Source organism: Artibeus jamaicensis, unplaced genomic scaffold, assembly GCF_021234435.1.
Source record: "Artibeus jamaicensis isolate MK-2021 breed Jamaican fruit bat unplaced genomic scaffold, CSHL_Jam_final contig_233, whole genome shotgun sequence".
NCBI lineage: Eukaryota > Metazoa > Chordata > Mammalia > Chiroptera > Phyllostomidae > Artibeus > Artibeus jamaicensis.
In genome coordinates, this window is record NW_026521486.1 from 5,252,303 (window position 1) to 5,277,299 (window position 24,997).

General features: G+C 39.3%; 1 protein-coding gene across 2 annotated transcripts in view; it reads left to right on the top strand.

Moving 5' to 3' along the window:
- The first annotated feature begins 405 nt into the window (after positions 1 to 405).
- SLC25A17 (solute carrier family 25 member 17) overlaps positions 406 to 24,997 on the top strand; it is a 49,733-nt gene continuing 25,141 nt past the window's right edge. Inside the window, exons 1-5 of one of the 2 annotated variants that reach the window (XM_053661720.1) lie at positions 406 to 578; positions 9,816 to 9,895; positions 18,255 to 18,315; positions 22,474 to 22,540; positions 23,891 to 24,042. In XM_053661720.1, the coding sequence (XP_053517695.1) occupies positions 9,860 to 9,895; positions 18,255 to 18,315; positions 22,474 to 22,540; positions 23,891 to 24,042 (316 nt within the window). In that variant the 5' untranslated portion in view covers positions 406 to 578; positions 9,816 to 9,859. The remainder of the gene's footprint in view (positions 579 to 9,815; positions 9,896 to 18,254; positions 18,316 to 22,473; positions 22,541 to 23,890; positions 24,043 to 24,997) is intronic. The other variant, XM_037160270.2, reaches the window with a different exon arrangement.

Here is a 24,997-nt window from a genome sequence, read left to right on the forward strand (position 1 = left end):
ATAAATAAGTGGGACGACAAAATGTTTCTCTAAAATTAATTTTCAGAAAAGTTCTAGTGAAGAAATACTGGCCAAGTCCCAGAGGAACAGGAAGATGAGTCCCCCACTTTAACAGTCATCAGTTTGTGTTATGGAGGGAGATGGAGGAAAGGGAGGCCATCTAGGCTTTTTGAAGTGCCTACTGTTCTGTAAGTGCGAGTGAAGCAGGACTGGCCAACTGGCTAGTTTAGGGAACCCAGGAGGCTGCCCCGAGTGGTGGAGCCAGCACCGTGTGGCACCGCCCTGTGCAGGTCGCGGGAGCCAATCAGAGCCAGGGGGTGTTTCCGGGCCCGCCTTTTTGCCTTCCAGCCCAGGCGGCCTCCATGGGATTCTGGGCGCTCTACGACCCGGAAGTGGTTATTCAGGAGGAGGCGGCCCTGAGAGGGTGGTACTAGTGACGCTTCGCCTGGGATTCTGGCTCTTTCACAAGTCTGGCTGTGGCTCCTGCGGGGAAAGTGCAGCTGGTTCTGAGGGGACCCGCAGCAATGACTTCCGTGCTGTCCTACGAAAGCTTGGTCCACGCTGTTGCTGGGGCCGCGGTGAGGCGGGGTCTTCACACCCGGACCGCTGTGGGGTGTGGGGTTTCTCAGGGGTCACTTTTCGGGATAGGTCTAGGCAGGGGATGGGGGTGAGAGGGAGATCGTGAGAGTCGGGGTATAGGGTGTCCTGTCGTTACTGTGGGGCGGAAAGGAAAAGGGCTTAGAAGTTGCTGGAAAAATTCGGAGTAAGGGCCAACACTCATTCTGCGTCCCTGGCTACCGCTCCGGACTCCTGGACTATCTGGGATACAGACAGTGGCGGTCCCACACGGGCGGAAGATGATTGCTGGGGGGTTTGGGGCTTCTGAAAGTTGAAGGCCACACTTCGTCTTACCCCACGCCCACCGCACACACAAACTTGGTCTGGCCTGGGCCAGAGGAAAAGCTAGGTGTCAGATGCTTAACTGCAACTTACCGTCACACAGTTGCTGCAGGCCTGTGGAAGTGCCTGCCTAGTAGGCTTATCTTTGGCCAGTATTATTGGTAGAAAATACATTTTTGTAAGTCAGGGTCAGAGTTGCTGTCTACTACAGGTATGATTTACTGTGAGGTGTGTGCTGGGTTCTTGGGCTTGTGGATGTCTCACGTCCATTTAACACCCATTCCTTTTCCTGGAAACTTTCCCCTCTTGACTTGGGTAACTCCTCTTCCGGTCATCCTGTTTCTCTGACCGCCCTTTCTCATCTCCTCTAGCTGTCATCGTGCACCTGTAGGAGCTGGAATCAGTGTGGCTTCAGAGGAATATCACGGATGCCTCCCCTTTTAGCCTCTCAAACTCATGGAGAGCTCATGTTCTGTGACGACTAATCAGACCTGAACCCCAGCTCCATTATTTGGTAGATAGGGGGCCTGTAAACTTCACTTTCCCAGTTTGTAAACTGGGGTGATTGATACTTACCTTGCAGAGTTGTTATGAGAATTAGTTCATGGCAGTGCCTGATTCAGTAGTCTCGGTTTGTTCATTAAACCAAAAGAGCCCTTCTGCCAGTGTAAAGACACTGAGTTGGAAGCTCGAGTGACATGCTGTAGGATGGTGTGGAGGCCTATGTTCCTGGAGGGGAAGGAACACAGGTTTCAGGGGACCAAATCATGGGAGACTCTAACTCTGAGTAGGAAAGATAACTAGCTAGCTATTGGAGGTTTAGAGCATGCAGCCACTTGCTGATTTACATGTTAAACATAATTGATGGCGTACATTTTAAACGTGATCACCCTGGCTGTAAGGGTGGAAGCAGGGATGCTGTCAGGGAGCTATTATGTCATCTCAGGCAAGACATGATGATGCCTTGGACCAGGATGGTAACAGTGGAGGTTGTGAAAAGTGATCATCAACTTGGAATATATTTATAAGATAGAGCCACTGGAGTTTGATAGTAGATTGGATATGGGGATTGGATATGGGGTGTAACAGAACGCGGGTTGGTTGACTTCCAATAGTTTTTGCCTTCAGCAACTGGAAGGATGCTGTTCCCATTTACTGAGGGGGTGAAGGCTGTGATGGAGAAGGTTTGGGAGGGAAACGAGTTTGGTTTTGGACTAGTTACATTTTAAATATTTTGGGGGTGGGGGGAGAGGAACATCAGTGTGCCATTGCCTCTCACATGCCCCCAACTGGGCACCTAGCCCACAACCCAGGCATGTGCCCTGACTGGGAATTGAACCAGTGACCCTTTGGTTCATAGGCTGGCACTCAGTCGATTGAGCTACGCCAGTTGGGGCTGTACTACTTACATTTTAAATACCTAAGTGTAGTGATAAGACTTGATGAGTTCACTAAGAAAATGAGTGTGACCTGAGAGAAAAATCTTGGAGGCTGGGCCCCAGAGCACTAACATTAAGAGGTTAGGAAAATGAGATAGCACCAGCAAAGGAAACTAAAGAAAGGCTGGTGGGGTAGAAGGAAAACTAGGAGAATGTGGTATTCAGAAAGTCACATGGAGAAGAGTGTAGACCAGCTGGGTCAGATACTACTGATGGGTCAAGCTAAGGACTAAGACTTAACTACTGAATTTATCAACATGTGTGTCAACAAGAAAAATCCAATGGTTACATGAGAAGACCAATTTTGATGGAATGGTAGGATGAATAGTTGGAGTACATCCAAGAGAAATTGAGAAATATTTGCTCTCCTTTTGTCTTTCAATAAATGCCATTTATTGAACACTTTTATTGAGTGCTTTCTATGTGCCATGCACAGTTCTAGGTGCTAGAGGTAGTGGGGAGAACAAAATTTTTCTTCATGAAGTTTGCATTCCAATGGGGAAGTCAGACAGTACTTGATAAACAAAATAATTTTAGATAGTGGTAAATGTTATAAAAGAAATAAAAGAATGGTTGGCAACCTTTCTGTAAGGAGCCAGGTGGTAAATATTTCAGACTTTATAATATAAAGTCTGTAGCGCAGCTACTCAACATTGCAGTGATAGTGTGAGAGCAGCCACTGACAGTAAGTAAACAGGAGAGCTGTGTTCCAGTAAAATCCTATTTACAGAACCAGACAGTGGATTAGACTTGGCCCTTAGGCCATAGTTTTCTGACCCTTGATATAGAGAGTGACTGTGGAAAGAGATGATATATTTCTACCTAACCTACAAAGACATTTCCATTTTTTCTTTTTATTGCCTATTTTTCTTTCGTTAAAAGTTCTGCTTAAAATTACGCACCCTGAATTTGTTGGGTTTTTTTTTCCCATAAACTCTGTTAGAGTATTCAATAGATAGACTTGTAAGAATAATTTTTTTCTTTTGCTTCCCCTTCAGGTAGTACTGTTTCTAGCACATAATCTTAGTGAGAATTTGAATTGTGTTTGTTTGTTTTTTTAACTCATTCTCGAGAGCAGTTCTCAACTCTTTTTGCAAACCTCTGTATTAAGTAAGGTTAAATCACACAACGTGCCCTATTTTTTTCTGGTTGCTACTAAAGCTCATGTTACTTAAATGTCCTGAGCATGATATTCAACCAGAGCTTTGAGTTGATGGAGTCAGCTTAGCATAGTGGTTAAGAGCACCTGGGCCAGGCAGCCTGGGTTGGAATCTTGGCTGTATCCCTCCCCAACTTTGTGACTTTGGTCTAAGCTCCAAGGCTGCCTGGAGTAGTCACTGCTTCTCCCCAAAGGATTGTAGGGTCATTGTTTAAGATATTGACTTATAACCTTTTTCAGGTGAAGTTTCATGATTGCTTTTCACTTCTTTCCAAGTTCTATACTCACTCAGATCGTGTGGTATTATGGACACACACATTTTAACAATTAAAATAAACAAATGAATGATTTTGAGTCTTGTGGCACACCATGGGATAATTGCAGATAATCTCAAGTGTTTGAAAACCAGAATTGTACTGTTTAGGGTAATGCTATATTTCTAATTGATAACTATTATATATTAATGGTGTCATGTAAATAATTCTCAAAACTTTGAATATAATTAGATTTATAATTATAAATTTTGGGTTCTCATTAGATTAGCTTTGAAAGGTAGATATAATTGTTGATTTTATTAGTAAAAGAGACTTTATTAGTCAAGATTCAAAGTCTAGGGGGAGCACCTATAAGCTATGTTCATGGTCAGGTGTTCACCCCTTGACTATAAGAGGTGGAGGGTGGGCACCTGGATTTACCATTCTACCAAGTTTGTATGTGCAGTGGGAAGAACTAAAGTAATCAGCCCACACTTAGGAAAAGGGAATGATGCTGTAAGGCCCAAAATATTAGATATCTACTATATCATGTCATTAACAAAACTTTAAAAATCAATCTTAAGGGTTTTATGTAGTCTTTTTTTTTCCTCTCTTTTTTTTTTATTGAATGTATTGGGGTTACATTGGTTAATAACTATATAGGTTTTGAGTGTATAATTTTATAATACATTATCTGTATGTTTATTGTATTGGTATTTCACCATGCTAAATCTAATATTGCAATCTTTATTGTAATTATTTTTCTGACTTTTTATAAAATAGGGACAGTAACACTTCATTTACTGGGTTCTCCTTGAGAAGTAAAAGCCGTAACACTTGTAGAGCACCTAGCACAGTGCCTGAAATAGTATAGTTAGGCCATAGTATTCACTTCTTTTTCAGATATATTCTTGCAAACACAGTACTTGTGCCAGTTTTAGAAATCCAATGGAATTGAAGTTTTCTCTCATCTCATCTGGCCAACTCCACCCATTCCCTTCACTTATAGCACAGCTCACCTTTTCCTTTTTAGATAAAATAGAGGCTACATGAGATGACTTCTCTCACTTTTCCGTTTTTTTTTTCTGATTACAGAATCAACTACAATTATATGTATACATATTTCCCTACATTCTGCTTGTCTTAGAAAAACTGAGATGTTTGCATCTCTGCTACCTTTGATCTGGATCCTGCTTTATCACCCCATCCCAGTTATCTCTGGGGATTTTGCTCCATTAATTTTTACCTCTTGCCTGTAGCTTTAATCTTTCTCCAGTACTCGCTTCCTTTTTGCCTTCAAACACACTCAACCTGTCTTGTCATAAAACCATACCAATGTGTTCTGGAGACTCTTGTCTTTCTTAGCTGCTGCTTATTCCCCTTCCCTTCATGCTAACTTTATTTAAAGACTATTCTGTACTTACTACCTCTCTTCCTAATTCTACTCTGACCACTGGAACTGCTCTTTAGAAGCCATCACTAACGTCCTAATGGCTTAGTCTGCTGACTCATTTTCCATTCTTACTTGATTCAACTTCTTTACGGTAGCTTACACTGATGACCCTCCCACTTTCTTGAAGCTCTTTCTGAAAGAGCATTCATTCTTTATGTTTTACTAAATAACAGTTACTCTTTTGGAAGGAACTTAAGTAACCATTACTAATTTTAGGGCCCTGGTTAATATTGAGTCCTATTACTAAAAGAAGCTTTAGAAAGGATATACAGGAACCAACATTTGTTGAGTGGCAACTGTGTGCTTGGTACAGCGCTAGGTGCTTTTCATAAGTTAATTCTTACTCCTCACAGCAATATCAACAGTTAAGTGTTGGTCCCAAAATTAAAAACGAGGAAATTGAGACATGGAGATTTCCAGTTACTTATTATACAATATGTGTTACAGCTGGGACCTGACCCTTGGTTTGTTTTAGTCCAAAGCCCATGCTCTTTCCATTAGACACTTAATGTGTTGGTCCATTAGGCCTTCTGTTTAACTCATATATCTGTCTGTGTAGAGGTGTGAGAGTTAGCTTGATTGTTATATCAGGGGAAAGACTTATATTAACTCCGGTTAGGTGAATAATGTTTTTGAACATGAAATGTTCAAAAGTGGCTTTCAATCTTGGAATTTCATTAGTTTAAGATCTACCACTGAAAATTTATTTTAATTGTTTTTCTTTCTTTTAAAAATAATTCTTCTTTTCAGTGATGCCATGTATTCCATCAGGAGATGCTGTCCACTGATTTCAGTGGTGATTCTGTGACTCAGACAGTTTTGGATTCCTCTCGGAAACTGACACTGGAACTGGCACTGCTTTTTATTTTTAACAATTTTTCATGCTCAAGGGTGAATATGCATTTTGGAGAAGGTCAAATTTGGTGACTTGGTTGGTAGGCTAACCCAAACATCATTATTTGTACTTAAAAACTATTTATGTGTGTCTGTCTGTTATTCCCATTGTATTGCACATGTTTAGGGGACCAGATCTGGACCAGGCTTACCCCACTGTTTCATTCTGACTGTCTGTGATATTAAGTACTTAACACTCATTTTTTTTTAATATTAAATTTTATTTAGTTACTTTTCAAGTACATTTTTTTTAATCTATTTCTCTTAACACTCATTTTTTAAAATTTTTACTTACTGGTTTTTTAGCGAGAAGGAGGAAGGGAGAGAAAGAGAAAAACATTGATTTGTTGTTCTACTTACTTATGTACTGTATTTTTAGGGCTATAAGACACACCTAGGTTTTACAGGAAGAAAATAGGAAAAAAATGTTTGAAGCAAAAAATGTGGTAAAATATGTAATAACCTGTGACTCTGCCCCACCGTGTCCCCCCACACACACAGTGAGCCAGGTAAGCTACATTCAGACTATAAGACTCACCCCCCCATTTTCTCCCAAATGGGGGAGGTGCGTGCATCTTACAGTTCGAAAAAAATACGGTATTCACTGCTTGATTCTTGTATGTGCCCTGTTTGAACCTGCAACCCTGTTGTATCGGACGATGCTCTAACCAACTTAACTATCCAGGCAGGACCTTGACTTTCCTATTTCTGTCAATGGTATCTTTGTTCTTGTGACTCTTTTCTTCCTCATTCCCCATTTAGTAAATCAGCAAACAATATTGATTCTCCCTGTTATAGTTCTTCTGGCAGATATCCCTTTTTCATTTTTTCTAGCCACCACTCAAACTGATTCAAGGCCTTACTCTTAAATCAGATGTATTTTGCTAGAGCAGTGTTTGTATTTGTGTTTTGGTCTGTCTGGCTGGAAGCTTTTTTTTTTTTAAGGATTTTATTTATGTTTAGAGAGAGGGAAAGAGAGGGAGAGGAACATCAGTGTGTGGTTGACTCTCACATGTCCCCTACTGGGGGCTCGAAACCCAGGCATGTGCTGTGACTGGGAATCAAACTGGTGACTCTTTGGTTTGCAGGCTGGCATTCAATCCATTGAGCCACACCAGCCAGGGCAGGAAGCTTTTGGGGTTATTTAGATAACTCCCTGAATATCCCATGGTGTGTTTTAAAAATTTTATTTTAATCCTCACCTGAGGATAACCTTATTGATTTTAGAAAGAGAGAAACAGACAGACATTGATAGGCTACCTCCTGTACATGGAGGGGTTGACCCCTGCAACTAGGGGTTGACCCTGCAACTTTCTGTGTACAGGACAATGCTCCAACCAACTGAGCCACCCAGCCAGGGCACCTTTGGTGTGTCTCTTAATCAGATACCTGTGAACAGATACACCTGTGAACAGATATGTGATTAAGAAATTTGATTATTCAGAAATCTGATTGATTTCAGATTTCTGGGGGTTTTCCCTTCCCTGATTTTGTCATTTTCTTAATTTCATATTCTGGGTAAAGTGGATGCTGTTTTATGTTTGTTTTGAATTGCTTTTGTTTAGTATTTGCAACTGTTAAATTTTATAAACTTTTGGGAGGCAGGGGATCAGGTTAGAAATATAATAAAATATGTAAGGAATACAGAAGAGTAGTGTTAGATATTATGGGGTAATAGGTACAAAATATGATATGTTACCAACTTGCCTTTATATAGGTTTATCATAAAATAAACAGTAAAGGATAAATACATTCTCAATTTTTAAGTATTTTAAATAATTTAATAATTAATATTTTAATGTTTACATTGTAAAATATTTATAATGCAATTTCTGTTTCTAACTAAGGAGGTAATCAAACTTCCTGAAAACTTCCCTTTATAATAAAAACCTATATAAAATGTTTTTTAAAAATGACTTCTTAAAAACATTCATAAGGTGATAGGAATGTAAGGAACTCTCAGACTGGAGAATGAGTAAAGACAGGACCCAGGGGCAAGGAGAGCAGCTTTTGCCCTGCAGAAATTGCTTAACCAGGTAAACATGAACTTTAGATTTGTAGCTTCCAGGGATACAGGGAAGATGAGAAACAGCCCAGTCTGTCCAAGATAAGACGTCTAGTAGGGGATCAACTAATAAACCTGGAATTCCAGGGGACTATGCTGTAAAAATAAATAGGAAATAATCTTACTTCTCCCCAGAAAAATCAGCTATTTCTAAGCTTAGCACTGAATGGGGAGTTGGGGGGATCATCACTGAGATTTTTAAACCACAAAATTGGACCCAAATTCCCACTACTTGCATGATTTGAAAACTTAGAGCCAGCAATTTAACTTAGAGTGCAGGGTGGTGAAGCCCCAGAGTGCCTGGCAGGTATCCATTCCAGAGGTAGTTATCATTTTGAGGTTCAAAGGAATGTGCAGAAAGAAAATTTTAAGAGAAATGAGCAGCTCAATCCAACTAACTAAACTCACAGAGAAATAAGGCATTGTGAATAAAAAACATAGACAACAGCAACAATCATAAAAGGGAATTTTCAATCACAATCTTTTTTAAATCCTCACCTGAGAATATATTTTTATTGATTTTTAGAAAGAAAAGAAGACAGAGAAACATCTATGTGAGAGAGAAACATCAATTGGTTGTCTCCCATAAGCTCCCGACCAGAGATCGAACCTGCAACCTAGGAATGTGCCCTGACCCAGGATCAAATGCACAACCTTTTGGTGTAGGAGATGATGCTCTAACCAGCTGAGCCATCTGGCCAGGGCTTATGTGCGCCCAGGACCCGGGTCAGGCAATACTTTTTCTTGTTTTTTGTTTTTAAGATTTTATTTATTTATTGGGGGGGGGCAGAGAGAGAGATAGGGGAACATTGATGTGAGAGAGAAATACAGATTGATTGCCTGTTATATGTGCCCTGACTGGGGATTGAACCTGCAACCCAGGCATGTGACCTGACTGGGAATCAAACTTTGACCTTTAACTTTGCAGTGTGACACCTCACTAAATGAGCTACGCCAATTCAGGGCTGGCATTGGTTTCTTAGAAATGATGCCAAAAACACAAGTAATAAAATAAACATATGTAAATGTACTTCTTCTGAATTAAAAACTTTGTACTTCAAAGACACTTTTAAGAAAGTGAAGACAACAGAATGGAACAACATATACAAATTATATCTCTGATAAAGTCTGGTGTTTAGAATATAAATAATGTTCACAGCATCAGTAATAGAAAGGCAAATAACAAAACTGGACAAAGGTTTGAATATAATTTCTCCAATGACAGTATAGAAGTAGCCAATAAATACATGAAAAGATGCCTGACAACATGAGTCATCAAGGAAAATCAAGTCAAAACTGCAGTGAAATAGCACTTCACACCCACTAGGACAGCTATAATCAAAAGGACAGATAATAAGAATTGTAAGGACGTGGAGAAATTGGGATCCTCATAGTTTCTTCGGAGAATATAGAATTGTGCAGCCACTGTGGAAAACAGTTTGGTTCTTCTTCACACTGTTACCAATATAACTGAGCAATTACACCATGAGATAATTGAAAACATCCATACTCAAACTTTGATACAGATGTTCATAGCAGAGTTATTCACAAAGCCAAAAAGTAGAAACAACTTAAATTTTTCAACTGATGAATGGAGAAACAAAATGTGATATATGCATACAATAGACTATTTTTTAAATATTTATTGTAGAGAGAGGGGAAGAGAGGGAGAGAAACATCCATCAGTTGCTGCTCATGCGCTTCCGACCGGGGACTGAACCTGCAGCCCAGGTGTGTGCCCGGACTGGGAATTGAACTGGGGACCTTTCTCTCTATGGGACGATGCCCAACCAACTGAGCCACACCTGTTAGGGCAGAATATTTTTTCAACCATAATATAGAATGAAGTTCTGATTCTACAACATGGGTGAGCCTTGAAAGAAGCCAGTCACAAAAGTTCATGTATTTGATTTCTTTTATATGAAATGTTCAGAGTAGGCAAAATAGAAACTAAATGTGTTTTCTAGGGTACGGGAGGAGGAGAGACTGGAGAGTGACTACTAGTGCATATTGGTTTCATTTTAGGGTAATAAAAATGTTGTGGAATTAATAGCCACACAACTTGTATATATATTAAAAACTACTGAGTTGTAAAGAAAAAAACTTCAGATTCAGCTAAAATACCTAAAGGAAAATGAATTGCCTTTAATCAAATTAGGAAAATAAGACAGACTTAAAGCATCCATCTCAAGAAGTTAGATAAGAATATCAAAATAAACCCAAAGGAAGGAAAGATGGAAGGTAGTAAAGAGAAGAGATTCATAAAATAAAAAATATAAATACAAAATACCCCGGCATATAATGTGTGTTCCTAATTGTTGACAATGAAAATTTGACTATGGAAATGAAGAAAACAATATGCATTCATGCATCTTTAGTAAAATAATCACCCCACCACCCCTAACAAATAGAATCTGTGATGTCATGGTGGAATCATTCTTGTTTTAAAGGTAAGGAAATAATGCTACAGTGTAATGACTTTCAAAGCTGCATGTTTGAGTCTCTGGAACTCCAGACTGATATCTGACCACCTCCTGGACATCTTCAAATAGAAGTCTTAGAGACACTTAAACTTTAGCTAATTCAAACCCAAATTCAGTATCTCTTGCCCCAAAATTGCTCCCCAAGCAGTGTTTACTATCGCAATTAATGACAACATGATATCCTGATCTTTAAGCTGGAAACCTGTGGCCCTTGCAGTTCCTCTTCCCCAGCCCGCCCCCCCATCTGTTCAAATCAGTCACTAGAATGATCCTTAATATACTTAGCAGAAGCCTTTGACTTAACCCCTGCTTACCCCTAGAGGCTTTCATTGCACTCGATTTTGCACTCTGCATTCTAATGATACCAGCTTCTGAATTTCCGTAACGTTCAGTTCAATTTCAGACTTGCACTTGCCTGACTTTCAGACTTAGCATCCTATTAGATGTTCTTTTTTTTTTTTTTTTTAGACTTTATTTTTATTTACTTTTAGAGGTAGGGGAAGCTTGAGAGGGAGGGAGAGAAACATCAGTTGGTTGCCTCTTACATGTCCCCAACTGGGGAGCTGGCCTACCACCCAGGCATGTGTCCTGATCAGGAATTGAACCAGTGACCTTTTAGTTTACAGGCTAGCACCCAGTCCACTGAGCCACACCAACCAGGGCTAGATGGTCTTTGTCAGCTATGTAGTATCCCTGTTATTTAAAAAAAGTGCTTCTAATAAATGATGCTCTCTAAAATGTCAATTAGAGGCTATACTTATTCTTTATGGAGTTACTTTTAAAGAGTTTCTGGGAGAGGACAGTTGCCAACCCAAAGGTAGTGTGATGTTTTCAACAGTGTATGTCACACTGGTGTAACATCAGCTGAAAGGTGTATTAGAAGTGATATGTAAAATAGTGTTAATGTACTGGTTTTCATATTTAATGACATGTTTATAACAGCAGTTCTCAAACCTTTTGCTATCAGAACCTCTTAAAAATTATCGTGGACTCTGAACAGCTTTTTAAATTTGATTATAACTCAATATTTATTGAATTAGAAATTAAAACAGAAATCATTAAGACATCATTAAAAATATTAAACCCAGCCCTGGCTGGTATAGCTCAGCAAGATTGAGCACGGTCCTACAAACCAAACAACCGCAGTTTGATACCCAGTCAGGGCACATGCCTGGGTTGCAAGCCAGTTCCTAGCAGGGGAAGCACAAGAGGCAACCATACATTATTTCTCTCCCTCTCTCCTTCCCTTCTCCTCTAAAGATAAAGGTAAAATCTTAAAAAAAAAATTAAACCCATGACATGTTAACATGTTACATTTTAACTGTTATTTTCCAAAAAATAGAAGAGTGGCATTGTTTTATATTTTTCTAAACCTTTCTAATGTTTGACATAATAGAAGATAGCTGGATCCTTTTATCTCCTTCTGTATTCGGTCTTACAGTATTACATGTCATGTAGCCTCTAGAAAATTTACTACACACTGAAAAAATGAGAATGAAAAAGGCAAATAATGCCATAGCATTCTTATGAAAATAGTTTTGATCCTGCAGACTGCTGAAAAGGGCTTGGGGACTTTCAAGGATCTCTAGACCATAGTTTGAGAATCTCTAGGCTATATTATTCCCTGGTATTCTGATGTCTTTTTTAAAAAATTACTAGCTTTTTCTCCACTTCAAACTAAAACACATTCTAATTGTTACAAAAAAATTAGAGATGCATAATGAGGGAAAGGGGAAGCCACACTTAATTTTTTTTCTCCTGGTATAGTCACTGCTAAGTATTTATTGTTTGATTTTTCCAGATTTGTGTATTTGTGTTTGTGTTGTGTGCACTTTTATAAGTGGGAGAAAACAGTGAAGGTTAAAAGTCATTTATGCCTTGATTGAAAAAAGATTGAGAACCAAGGTAGGCCACTGAACAGCAGAACTGGGAGCCTGAGGGATCTTAGTTTTATTTAACTGAGGCTCTGCCACTCCAGCTTCAGGCAGTCCTCTTAACTTCCCTGGCCCAGACCCCTCAGTTCTCAGGCAAAGGAACTCCACTGCTAGGAGATCTCTAAAGGCTTTTCCAGCTCCAGGCACCAATGCAGTGTAGGAGTTCATTTCTTTTTCCAACACCAAATGGTTAAATGCCAGAGGGGAATGGTAAAATGTAATGTCTAAAAATGTTTGGTGAAATAGAAGAAGATTTTCCTCTGGAAATGGATCTTTTTAAATTTTAATTATTGTCAGCAGTAGCACTCCCACTCAGATGATTAGAATTCTGTGGGACTCAAAACAATGGACTCGTTTTTATGTGTTTGTGACACAGCTGTAATGTGCATTGTAGTTATATCTTCTTGGTATTTCGTACCTTCTAATTTTATAAAAGTGAACATAGAGTCTGAAGAGTGAAAAACACTGATTATTTATGAAAAGGGGAATTCAAGTTCTGAAAAATCTCATATTTATACAGCTTAGCATAAGAGTCACATACCCTCATACATAATAAATATTTTCCTTCCAGTAACAGCTACTTATGAAAAGTCATCAGTGTTTGCTTGGCAAGGAGACTAATATAGCAAGTTGCCATTGTACAGAATAGCTGTGTTTTGAATATACCATTTCTAATACCTTTTCTGGTGGATATTACGTTTACTTGTAGGTGCACATAGTCATACTATTCATTAGCAAGTTCAGGGCGTATGCTGTGGCAGGCTCTGCTGGGTTTTCAGACTAGTCCATGAAAGAAATATTTAACACATAAAATAAGCCCCATATTAGGACCTTTTTTTTACTAGTTTTTTTATTATTAAAATTTTTTTAAAGTTTAAATTACAGCAGTGGTAAGAGTATGGACTCTGGAGCCAGTCTGCCTGTGTTCAAATACTGATCTATCACTTGCAAAGTGTATGACATTAGACAAGCTGCAGAACCTCTTAGTATCTGTTTCCTCATCTGAAAATGGAGAGTATAATAGTACATAACTCATTAGGTTGTTGCGAAGATTAAATACTTTTTAGTAACACTCAGGTATAATTCACATAACAAAATTAGCCATTTTAAAGTGTACAATTCAGTGGTACTGAGTACTTTTATAAATTGTAATCACTACTTCTGTTTCGTTTCAAAGCACTTTTTTTTTAAAAGATTTTATTTATTTATCTTTAGAGGGGAAGGGGGGAAGGAGAGAGGGAGAGAAAGATCAATGTATGGTTGCCTTTTGTGCGCCCCCTGCTGGGAACTGGCCTGCAGGGAACTGGCCTGCAACCCAGGCATGTGCCCTGACTGGGAATTGAACTGTGATCGTATTGTTCACAGGCCCGCCCTCAATCCACTGAGCTACACCAGCCAGGGCCTTCAAAGCACTTTTTAAAAGATTTTTATTTATTTTTAGAGAAAGGGGAAGGGAAGGAGAAAGGGAGAGAAACATTAATGTGTGGTTGCCTCTCGCATGCCCCCCACCTGGGGACCTGGCCTGCAACCCAGGCCTGTGCTCTGACTGGGAATCAAAATGGCAACCCTTTGGTACATAGGCCTGAGCCAAATCCACTGAGGGCTCAAAACACTTTTTAATTTGATCTTCATTATATTTTTTCCTTTACTGTTTAGTCCCCTTATACCCCTTGCCCTCTCAAAACATTTTGAATGGATAGACAAAATGCAGTATATCCACACAGTGGCATATTATTCAGCCACATAAAGAAATGAAGAACCGACACATACTACAAAGTGGATAAACCTTGAAAACATTAAGTGAAGTGAAAGAAGCCAAACACAAAGGTCACAGATTACATGGCTTTTTATGTGACATATCCAGAATAGATGAACATCTGTAGAGACAGAAAGCAGATTAGTGCTTGTCAGGGCTGAGTAAAAGGGGACTTTGGGGTGTGCCTGCTTAATGGGTACAGAGTTTTGAGGTGATGGAGACGAACATGATAGAGGTGGTTGCACAACATTGTGAATGCACTGAATGTCACTAAATGGTATACTTCAAAATGGCTAACTCTATGTTATGGGAGTCTTACTTCAATTTAAAGATAATAATAATGTCATTATTTGGATGCCCCAGAATCTTCAGGCAAGATCCTCAGGCAACCAAAGCCCAAGAGCCTATCAGTTTCTACTCTTTTAGGCCCCAGTGGCTTTCCGTTTCTTTCCCATGAGTTCAGCTAAATATTTAAATGGTGTTTGTTATATTTTATTATGTACGTTTTTTATATTTTATTTAACAGTTGTAGATATTTTGTAGCACATTGTTTAGGTTACTATATTGTTAGTAATGGAAGCCCCCATTTTACCCTTAAAATTTTAACTCATATTTAAGCTTAGGATTTCTAACAAAGCCTAGAACTAAGTGTATGTGTGTATATCTTTTTGTTAAATAGAGTAAAACTGTTAAGCTTTTCATTTCTAACCCCACTCCACACCCCTCCCCCTACCAGGGATTGTGGTAAGAAGGTGACATAGGCTCCTGTCAAGGTGTGGCAGTGGGTAGCTTTCCGGATGCGGGGTTTCCTGTTCTGACCAGTGTTCCTACTCACCTTAGGCAAGTCCAGGTTCCCACATTCACGATTACTGACCAGGACTGGGATTACCTGGCTGTGGTTGTTGTACCCAACTAGTCAAGCAGAAATTTGCCCCATGTAGGTTGCAGGTTTGGTCTATAGTCGGGGCCTGTATGGAGGCAACCAGTTGATGGTCCTCTCTTGCATCAATGTTTCTCTCTAGAAGCAACGGAAAAATGTCCTCGGGTGAGGATAAAAAGAAAAGAAAAGAAATTCACTCCAGAGCTTCCTTCTGCTTTCCAGTGCTTGTCTCCACCTCTTATAGTACTCTTGTTTGTTAGTTTTTTCTATCAGTGCTGTAACAAATTACCGCAGATTGAGTGGCTGAAAACAACACACATTTAGTATCTGTAGGTCTATAGGTCAGAAGTCTGAGGCAAGTCTCACTGAGCTAAAGTCAAGGTGTCAGCAGTGTTGTATTCCTTCTGGAGGCTCCGAGGGAGGATCTGTTTGCTTGCCTTTTTGAGCTTCTGGAGGCCACCCACGTTGCTTGCCTAGTGGCCCCTTAGTCCAGCAATGATGGGTGAATCCTGATATTGCCTCATTCCCACCTGCTTTTTCACCTCCCTCTTTTACCTTTAAGGACCCTTGTGATTACTTTGGGCCTGCTCAGATAATTCAGGATTATCTCTTTTTTAATTTTTCAATTACTATTGACATACAATAATAATCTCTTTATCTTAAGGTTGGGGATTAGCCTCCTGCTATGCCATGAAATGTGTTCACAGCTGTTGGGGAGTAGGACATGCCACCTTTCTGAGGGGCATTATTCTGCCTACCACACCTTCTGTGCATTTGGGCCTATGATTACCTCTTTCAAAACAGCCTCACTCTGCTGTTCTTTAAATTTCTGCTCCACCAATCAGATGCCTTTTTGTTTTTCTTCATAACACTTTTTAATGTGTTTTTCATCATTAGTTATGGAATGGGAGGAGGCAGTGGTAGATTTTTATTCATCATCTTGATCTAGTCTTTCTAATAATGCTAGTAAATTTTAAAAGTATTACTTAGTTTTAATGGTGTGAATTTTTAATGCTAGTCCTTGAGGTAATAGACCATTGCCCTTTTTGGGCTGACTGTTCTCTGTATCTTGGTATAAGGTGTACTGTACATCACTTGAAGAATTGGAGGTAGGTATGCAGGGGCTTCTAAGTTAGAAACCTTCAGGTATCTGTTTAAAGCTAGCAGAGAAGAGGATGGAGTTAGCCCACTTGTTTGAAAAAATAGTTCCCAGGCAGGACTTTTCTGCCTGGAGAGGCCCTGTCTGCACAACAGCTGATACAGAGATGTAGTGCCATGCACTAGGAAATAAATGCTATAGCCTTAGTAACCTTAATCAGTGTCCTCTAGCTTTCTGATTCCCATTTTTCTTGGAAGTCATCTATAAAGTGAGCAAGGGTGCCAAAAGCATAGATTTGTGAATGATAAACCTTTGTGAGTCCAGTGTTTCTTGAGACATTAAGTATTATCTAGTCCTTGCTAGAAAAGAACATTTATGTTGGAGCCATCAAAGCATAAATAACTGAAAGAGTGACTTTAACAAACATTTATTAAGAATCTGTTATATTGAAGAGATGGAATGTTCTTGCTATCTGGTGGAAAAGTAGATTCTACTGTAATATTTACTGTAAAGTAAGTGTTGTGTGAGTTGTAAACAAGTGCTAGAGGAACATAGAGGAATGACCTACCTACTATTTGTAACCTAATGGACAGAGAGTGGAAACATTTAACCTGAGTTTTGAAAAATACTGATAGGATAATACAGTGTTCTCCCCATCACGCTGGGTGACCTATTTAAATAGATAAGAGATGTAGCTAATTTTTGTTTGTATCTATAAAGTTGACCTAGTGTCCAGGCATTGTCGTGATTTAAAATATTATGCATAACTATAATTATTAGATCAGTGGCATAAAACTTGATCTTCTCCCTGAGATTATATACCACCAGTAGGCCTGCATCTGGGTTGAGAGCCGTAAACCCAAGAAGGATTTCATGTGTATAATTTCATTCCTCACCGTGTGCTTGTGGTTTTTACATGTAGGATCTTGTGAATGGAAGGATTAGTTGTGGGCTGGTAACACTAGTCCTTTTTACCCACAGAAAATACTGGATAATAATACAGAAAAGAAAAACTACACAAAATAAAAGCAGACACAGGACACTAGAAAAGATCAGAAGTGTCAGTGGTGCATATATCAAGAGAGAGAAACAAGGAAAAGCAGGCATTCTGACAGCAAAAGAAGTAGATAGTGCTGGAAGAAGGAATAGAGTGTAGGAGCTTGTGACATGTTCTTCCTTGGTCATTTTTGTCATTGTGCTGACTTGGATGAGTAATAGAATTTTTAGCAAAGAGAATGTCCCTATTTTATTTAAAGCATGGCAAACAAAACCATTATAAAGAACAATATGATACTTACACTTCTTGTACTTTGTGGTGAATATCTTGATTAAGCATGGAGAATAGATGCCTCTGATCACTGGATATTTTGGTTTCAGAGCATAGGAGCAGCAGTTGACCTTTGAAAGGTTAAAAATCCATTCATCTGCTATCCTTGACATGTGTCCTAGGTTGCAAAACCCTAAGGTTATCATCTTAGGGACCCGCTACTTTTAAAAAATATATATATTCTACTTACTTTTAGAGAGAGGGGAAGAGAGGGAGAGCAATATCTGTGTGTGAGAGATACATAGATCAGTTGCCTCTCACGTCCCCAGTTGGCAACCCAGGCATCTGCCCTGACTGGGAATTGAACCAATGACCTTTTGGATTGCAGGCCGGATCTCAGTCCACTGAGCCACACCAGCCCAGCCAGTACTATTTTTTTTTAATATCAGAGAGAAAGAAAGATATTTCTCCCAGAAAATTTAATACCTCTGTTTAAGTACATAAATGTAGAGGTGTAAATGATAATAATCCCAGTAGGTTAAAATGTTTGTGTGTATTCATTGAAAACATGATCTGACCCATCATCAGTAATGAACCTTTGTTCATTTTAAAAAAGTTGTGGCTTGTTGCCTTGTGAAGTATAATGACTAACAGCTTTTCAAACTTTTCAGGGCAGCGTGACAGCAATGACAGTGTTCTTTCCTTTGGATACAGCTCGGCTTCGGCTCCAAGGTAAGTGTCTTTTGTATTTCTGTTCATTTGGTGTCAGGAAGCAAACATATTTCTCTGGGAAGTCTAGGCTAAGAATATTGTTTCATTAGAGTTCTGTTGTCCAGTTTCACTGACTTTACTCATAATCATTGCTGTTTCCTAATTAACAGAGAGGCGTTCATGGATGAGTCATAGCCTTAGCCATTTTCTATTCTGAGGTAACTTGAGTGGGCTTACATTAACAGTTTTGAATCATTACAATCCTAATAAATAATACCACTTTTTAAAGGTACAGTGGAGAGTTTTGGCTGGAAGTAGATTTTCTCAAATGAGAAGAGAGAGTAAGAAACATATGGAGCTAAATACCCACTGTCTTTGCTCATCTGGGCATGTAGTCCTAGTTTGCCTCTTTTGTTTTATAGGACTATATAACTCTAACTCCTGCTTGTTTTTTGGTCAGTATTTTTCATTTTGAAATAATAAACTCATGCCAAAATGTACATGAAGAGGTAAGAATAAGGTGAGCTTTGAATAAATTAATTGCTGTGTTAAGACCCTTTTAACTACTATTTTAAATTAATTTTAGAGTTTTAGGATGGGTAATAATTTCATATGACTGAACTCAAAAACCAAAAAAAAAAAAGTATGTATGTATGTATTTATTTATTTATTTATTTATTTATTGAGGGAGGGGAAGGGAACGAGAAAGAGTGGGAGAGAAATATCAATGTATGGTTGCCTCTTATTTGTCCCCTGCTGGGAACTGGCCTGCAACCCAGGCATGTACCCTGACTGGGAATCGAACTGCGATACTCTGGTTTGCAGGCCCGCGCTCAATCCACTGAGCTATGCCAGCCAGGGCTCAAAATATATATTTTAAAATATGCAGTGCAGTGAAACACCTCACTCCAGGCTGTCCCTTTTCCTTTCTCTCTTCTCTGCAGATAATGTCCTTACCTTTTTTCAAATGGCTTTGCAGAATTTCTGTATGGAGTAACAAGCAAATAAGAATTTATATCCTTTTCTCCCTTAACAAAAACATTCTCTTCACACTGTTTTGTAACCTTGCATTTTTCACTTGACATCCTATTTTGGAAGCCTTCCAAATCAGTGCATTGGGAGCCTCTTCGTCCTTTGTTCTAGCTGTAGAGTGTTCCATGGTATGAATGCACCTCCCCGTTGGAGATTCTTGGGTTGTTTCTCCTCTCTTGTGATATAGACTTGTTCATGTGCCAGTTTGTTTCTGTAAGTTCTGTGGGATAAATTTTCAGAAGTGGGATTGCTGGATCAGAGGGTAAATGTGCCTGTAATTTTGGTAGATATTGCTGGATTTCCTTCTACAGGGGCATCTGAATTTTTCCACCCTGCAAGCCATATAGATACCAGTTTAATTCTTAAGAAATTGGTTCGTTTCCACATTTCTATGTTTTTAAAATATTCTTCAAATGTGAATATGAAATTTGAAGTTAATTGAGGTAGGTTTTATCTTCAGTAAGAACGCCAAAACAACCCCCCAGAATTCTCATCCTTTTGAGATCTTTTATATTTTTAAATTAGGAAGTAGAATACAAGGCTAAAACTTTAGAAACTTGCGTTTTCATCCTGACTTCACTGCCAACTATGCATCCTTCACAGCTTTCGTGTCTGCAGCCTCTTCTCTAAAAGAAAGATGGTAGTTTATTTCCTCTCTGCTTTGTAAGATGTTAAGATACAAATGAGCATATATAACTTTGGGGGAAAAAACAAGAGAGCCTTATGAATATAAGAAATAAATTTCATGCCCTGGTGTAGCTCAGGTGGTTAGGCATCTTTCCACAAGGCAAAAGGTTGCCAATTTGATTCCTAGTCAGGGTATATGTGGGTTTGATCCCTGGATGGGGTGCGTAAGCAGAAGCAATCAATTAATATTTCTTTTAAAAAAATTTTTTTTTATTGATTATGCTGTTACAGTTGTTCTATTCCCCCTTTCATTCCCCTCCACCCTACCTCCCCATCCCCACCATTACCCCCCCTTTAGTTTATGACCATGTGTCTCAAGTCCTTTAGATTCTATATTTCCCATGCTATTCTTGCCCCCCCCATCTATTTTCTATCTACTGTCTATGTTACTTATTTTCTGCCTCTTCCCCTCCTCTTCTCCTCCTCCCACTCCCCTGTTGCTAACCCTCCTTGAGATCTTCATTTCTATGTTTCCACTCCTGATCTAGCTGTCCCGTTAGTTTGCTTTCGTTTTAGGTGTGGTTGTTAATAACTGTGAGTTTGTTGTCCTTTCACTGTTCATGTTTCTTTAACTTCTTTTTCTTAGATAAGTCCCTTTAACATTTCATATAATAAGGGCTTGGTGATGATGAACTCCCTGAATTTAATCTTATCTGAGAAGCACTTTATCTGCCCTTCCATTCTAAATGAAAGTTTTGCTGGATAGAGCAATCTTGGTTGTAGGTCTTTGGATTTCATGACTTGGAATACCTCTTTCCAGCCCCTTCTTGCCTGTAAGGTCTCTTTTGAGAAATCTGCTGACAGTCTGATGGGGACTCCTTTGTAGGTGACTGTCCCCTTAGCTCTTGCTGCTTCTAGGATTCTCTCCTTCATTTTAATTTTGGCTAATGTAATGATGATGTGCCTTGGTGTGTTCCTTCTTGGGTCCAACTTCTTTGGGACTCTCTGAGCTTCCTGGATTTCCTGGAAGTCTATTTGCTTTGCCAGATTGGGGAAATTCTCCTTTATTATTTGTGCAAATAAGTTTTCCACTGGTGGCTGTGCCTTTCCCCCTTCTGGTACCCCTATAATTTGGATGTTGGAGCGTTTAAAGATGTCCTGGAGGTTCCTAAGACTCTCCTCATTTCTTTGAATTCTTGCTTCTTGACTCTTTTCTGTTTGGCCATTATTTGCTTTCTTCTGGTCCACTCCATTGATTTGAGTCCCAGTTTCCTTTTCATTGCTATCGGTTTCCTGTGCAATTCCATTCATTTCAATTAGTTTCGCCTTCATATATTTGTCTAATTTGTGGGTATAATCAACCAGTTCTGTGAGGATCCTGATGACCAGTGTTTTAAACTGTGCGTCTGTGAGTTTTGCTATTTCTTCATCGCTTAGATCTATAGGTTCTGGGGCTTTGAGATCTTCCTGTGCCATTTTTGGTCTGTTCGTGCCCTTTAAGTGTGAGAAGCGGCGCCTTGGACTCCCAGGTTGCTGGGTTGTGACGTTGTATGTGGGGGCATGGTCAGAGCCGGGAAATGGCGACCCCCTCTGCTGTTTCTCACAGATGGGTGATAAGCAGCGCCTTAGGTGGTTCCCCTGGCTGGGCCACTCAGAGTCACTGGGTTATGACGCTGTATGTGGAGGTGGGGTCAGAGCAGGGAAATGGCGGCGCCCTCCACTGCCGCTTGCCGCAGGACCCGCCGGGCCCCGGTCCAACCGCCCACTCCCTCGCCTGTCCACCTGCACACAAATGCGCGACCACAGTCAACACGCAGCACCGCTCCTCCGCTGTCTCCCCCGCGGTCACTCGCCTGGTCGCTCGCTGGGTCGCTCACTAGGTCCAACCCTGCGCCTGGATTCCGGGCGTCTGGATTCCGCGCGCCTGAGTCCATCTGACCGAGTCCTCCTGTGCAACCCCGCTTCACCAGCCGCTGGTTTCGCCCCTTACTGGTCAGGCTGAAGAATTTGTTGTTAACGGACTTCTGAAAAGTTCAATTTTCCGTGTTCTGGCTGTGTTTTCTGTTGCTAATATTTAGTTGTCTCTAAACTTGGTTGTGTGAGAAGGCACGGCACATCCACCTATGCCTCCATCTTGGCGGAAGTCCTAATATTTCTTACATCGATATGTTTCTCCCTCTCTTTCTCTCTCCCTTCCCCTCCCTCTAAAAAAATAAATAAATAGCCCTAGCTGCTGTGGCTCAGTGGATTGAGTGCCGAACTGTGAACCGAAAGGTCACTGCTTCAATTCCCAGTCAGGGAACGTGCCTGGGTAGCAGGCCAGGTTCCCAGAGGTGAGAGGCAACCAATCTCACCTCTCTCTAAAAATAAATAAATAAACAAACACATAAATAAAATCTCAAAGAAATTTCTCTCATCACATTTTTTACTTTGGGTAAAAGTAAAAAATAAAGGTATTTATTTAGGTATTGAAATAAAATGCAGGGGTTCATGAATAACAAATACTCTTTTGTGTTGTAGTTGATGAGAAAAGAAAGTCCAAAACTACACACATGGTGCTTCTGGAGATAATTAAAGAAGAAGGCCTGTGAGTACCACTGCTTTTATCTTTGTTACAAAGAAGCTCCGTACGAGATTCATAGGCCTACACTCCTTTCTGCCCAATCTCATAGCCTTAGAGTGCTGTGAATCTGCAATTGCCTGACTCGTAAGTACATTAGTTATTTCCATTTCCTTCAGATTGTGTAGTTCGTTATTTTGGTTCTTTATTGTCAAGTCTTCCATGAAACCACAGTTTTGTTCTAGGTACGGTAAATCAAAGAAGGTAACAGTTGTTTAGTTCATTCCTATCTCATGCATTCAGATTATGTACTTCTTTTACTTTTAACTCTTCATTTGTAAATAATTTCAAGTTTATAAAAAAATTACAAAACAAAAGAGTACAATGAATACCAGTATATGTGTTACCCAGATTCAGCTATTCTTAACACTTTTTCATTTGTTTTGCTATTTGCTCATGCATTCTCCTTTTCTTCCTCTCTTGCTCCTCTTCTTTCTTAATTATATACACACCACACACAAATTTTTTCTGAGTATTTGAGAATAAGTTTTATACTGTACATCAAAGCCCTTTACCCCTGTGACACTGACATTTTCAAAGGATACAGTTAGTCCTTCCCCTTTTTTAAAAATAAATGCTTCTCATGTTAAGTTTGCCTTATGTTTCTTCATGATTATACTGAGACTATGCATTCTGGTCCAGCATAATGCATAGGTGATGTGTCCTTTTCAGGGTATCGTATCTGGAGTCACTTATCGTCCACCTGCCCTTCACTGATTAATCATGATTTTCTAAATTTGAGTTAACTGCTGAATAATTTTATTTTTCTTTTGTTGTAACTATAAGAAGTCTATGAGGAGAAACAGTATTTAATAGTGTAGATTCAGAAATTTCTGTTTTACCAGTGATTTATAATCAATTACTATACTTTGTTATTTTAGTGCTAAAATTGTTCTAGATTTGGCCAGTGGGAACTTCTTAATCTTGTTCCTATGCCCTTATAATATGCCCCATATTTTTTTGCACTTATTATCTTTATCTACTTCATTTTAAATGTCCTTGCCTGTATGAATGATAACGTACTTACTAATAACCATGAGGAAATTGTCTTTCATTTTACATAGTAATTTACTAAAGGAAAGCAGTAAATCAGCTATTGAATGTGTATTACTTTTAGTTGTCATTAGCACTAGAAAAGATTTCTTGGTTTGGGCATCCCTCAGAATATAAGATGTATGTACAGTGTGGAGTATATTGTAGTATAGGAGTGACCTTGGAGAAGATGTTAGTGACATTCAGCCTTTCCCAGGACTTTGCCCATTTCTAGTGGCTTCTGTGCAGCATCTTTACTTCGCTTATTATGTTTTTTTTCTCCAGCTTGGCCCCATATCGAGGGTGGTTTCCAGTTATCTCCAGTCTCTGCTGCTCCAACTTTGTCTATTTCTACACTTTTAATAGCCTCAAAGCAGTCTGGGTCAAAGGTCAACGTTCCACTACTGGAAAAGATCTGGTAATTGGATTTGTTGCAGGTAACAAAGTTTTCCGAGAGTAAATATTTTTATATTTTAACATTTATCTTGTTCATATATCTTCTAAGAGGTTATTTTAGCACAAAGTTATGCTACAAAGAATATAGTTTTCTGACTTATATGTGTGTGTTAAAACCACATAACAAAATTTACTATCTTAACAATTTTTAAGTGTATACTTGAGTAGTAAGTTTGTGCACATTGGTGTGAAACAGATCTCCAGAACATTGTCATCTTATAAAAGTTAAACACCAGACCCATTAAATAACAACTTTCCTCTCCCGCTCCCCTTTCCCCCTGGTAACCACCATTCTACTTCCTATGAATTTGACTACTTTAGATGCTTCATATAAATGGCATCATACAGTATTTGTATTTTTGTGACTGGCTTATTTCACTCAGCATAACATTGTCAAGGTTCATTCATTTTGTAGGATTTACCAAGATTTCCTTTCTTTTTAAGGCTGAATAATATTTTATTGTATGTGTATGCCACTTAAACATCCATTCATTTATTGATGGACATTCAGGCTATTTCTACCTCTTGGCTGCTGTGAATAGTTGTTGATATGGACATTGGTTGTGCAAATATCTGAGTCCCTGTTTTCAGTTCTTTTGGATGTATACTCAGAAGTGAGATTGCTGGATCATGTGGTAGCTGTTTTTTAAATTTTGCGAGGAATCACTAGTCTGTTTTCCACAGCATTTGTGCCATTTTACAATCCCACCAGCAATGCACAGTGGTTCCGGTTTCTTCACATCCTCACCAGCACATTTTTTTCATTGATTTTGTTAGAGAGAGAGGAAGTGAGAGACATCGATGTGAGAGGAAAGCATCAATTGGCTGCCTTCACATATGCACCCAACTAGGGATCAAACCCACCAACATGGGTATGTGCCCTGATAGGGAATTGAACGTGTGACCTTTTGGTCTATGGGACGATGCTCCAATCAA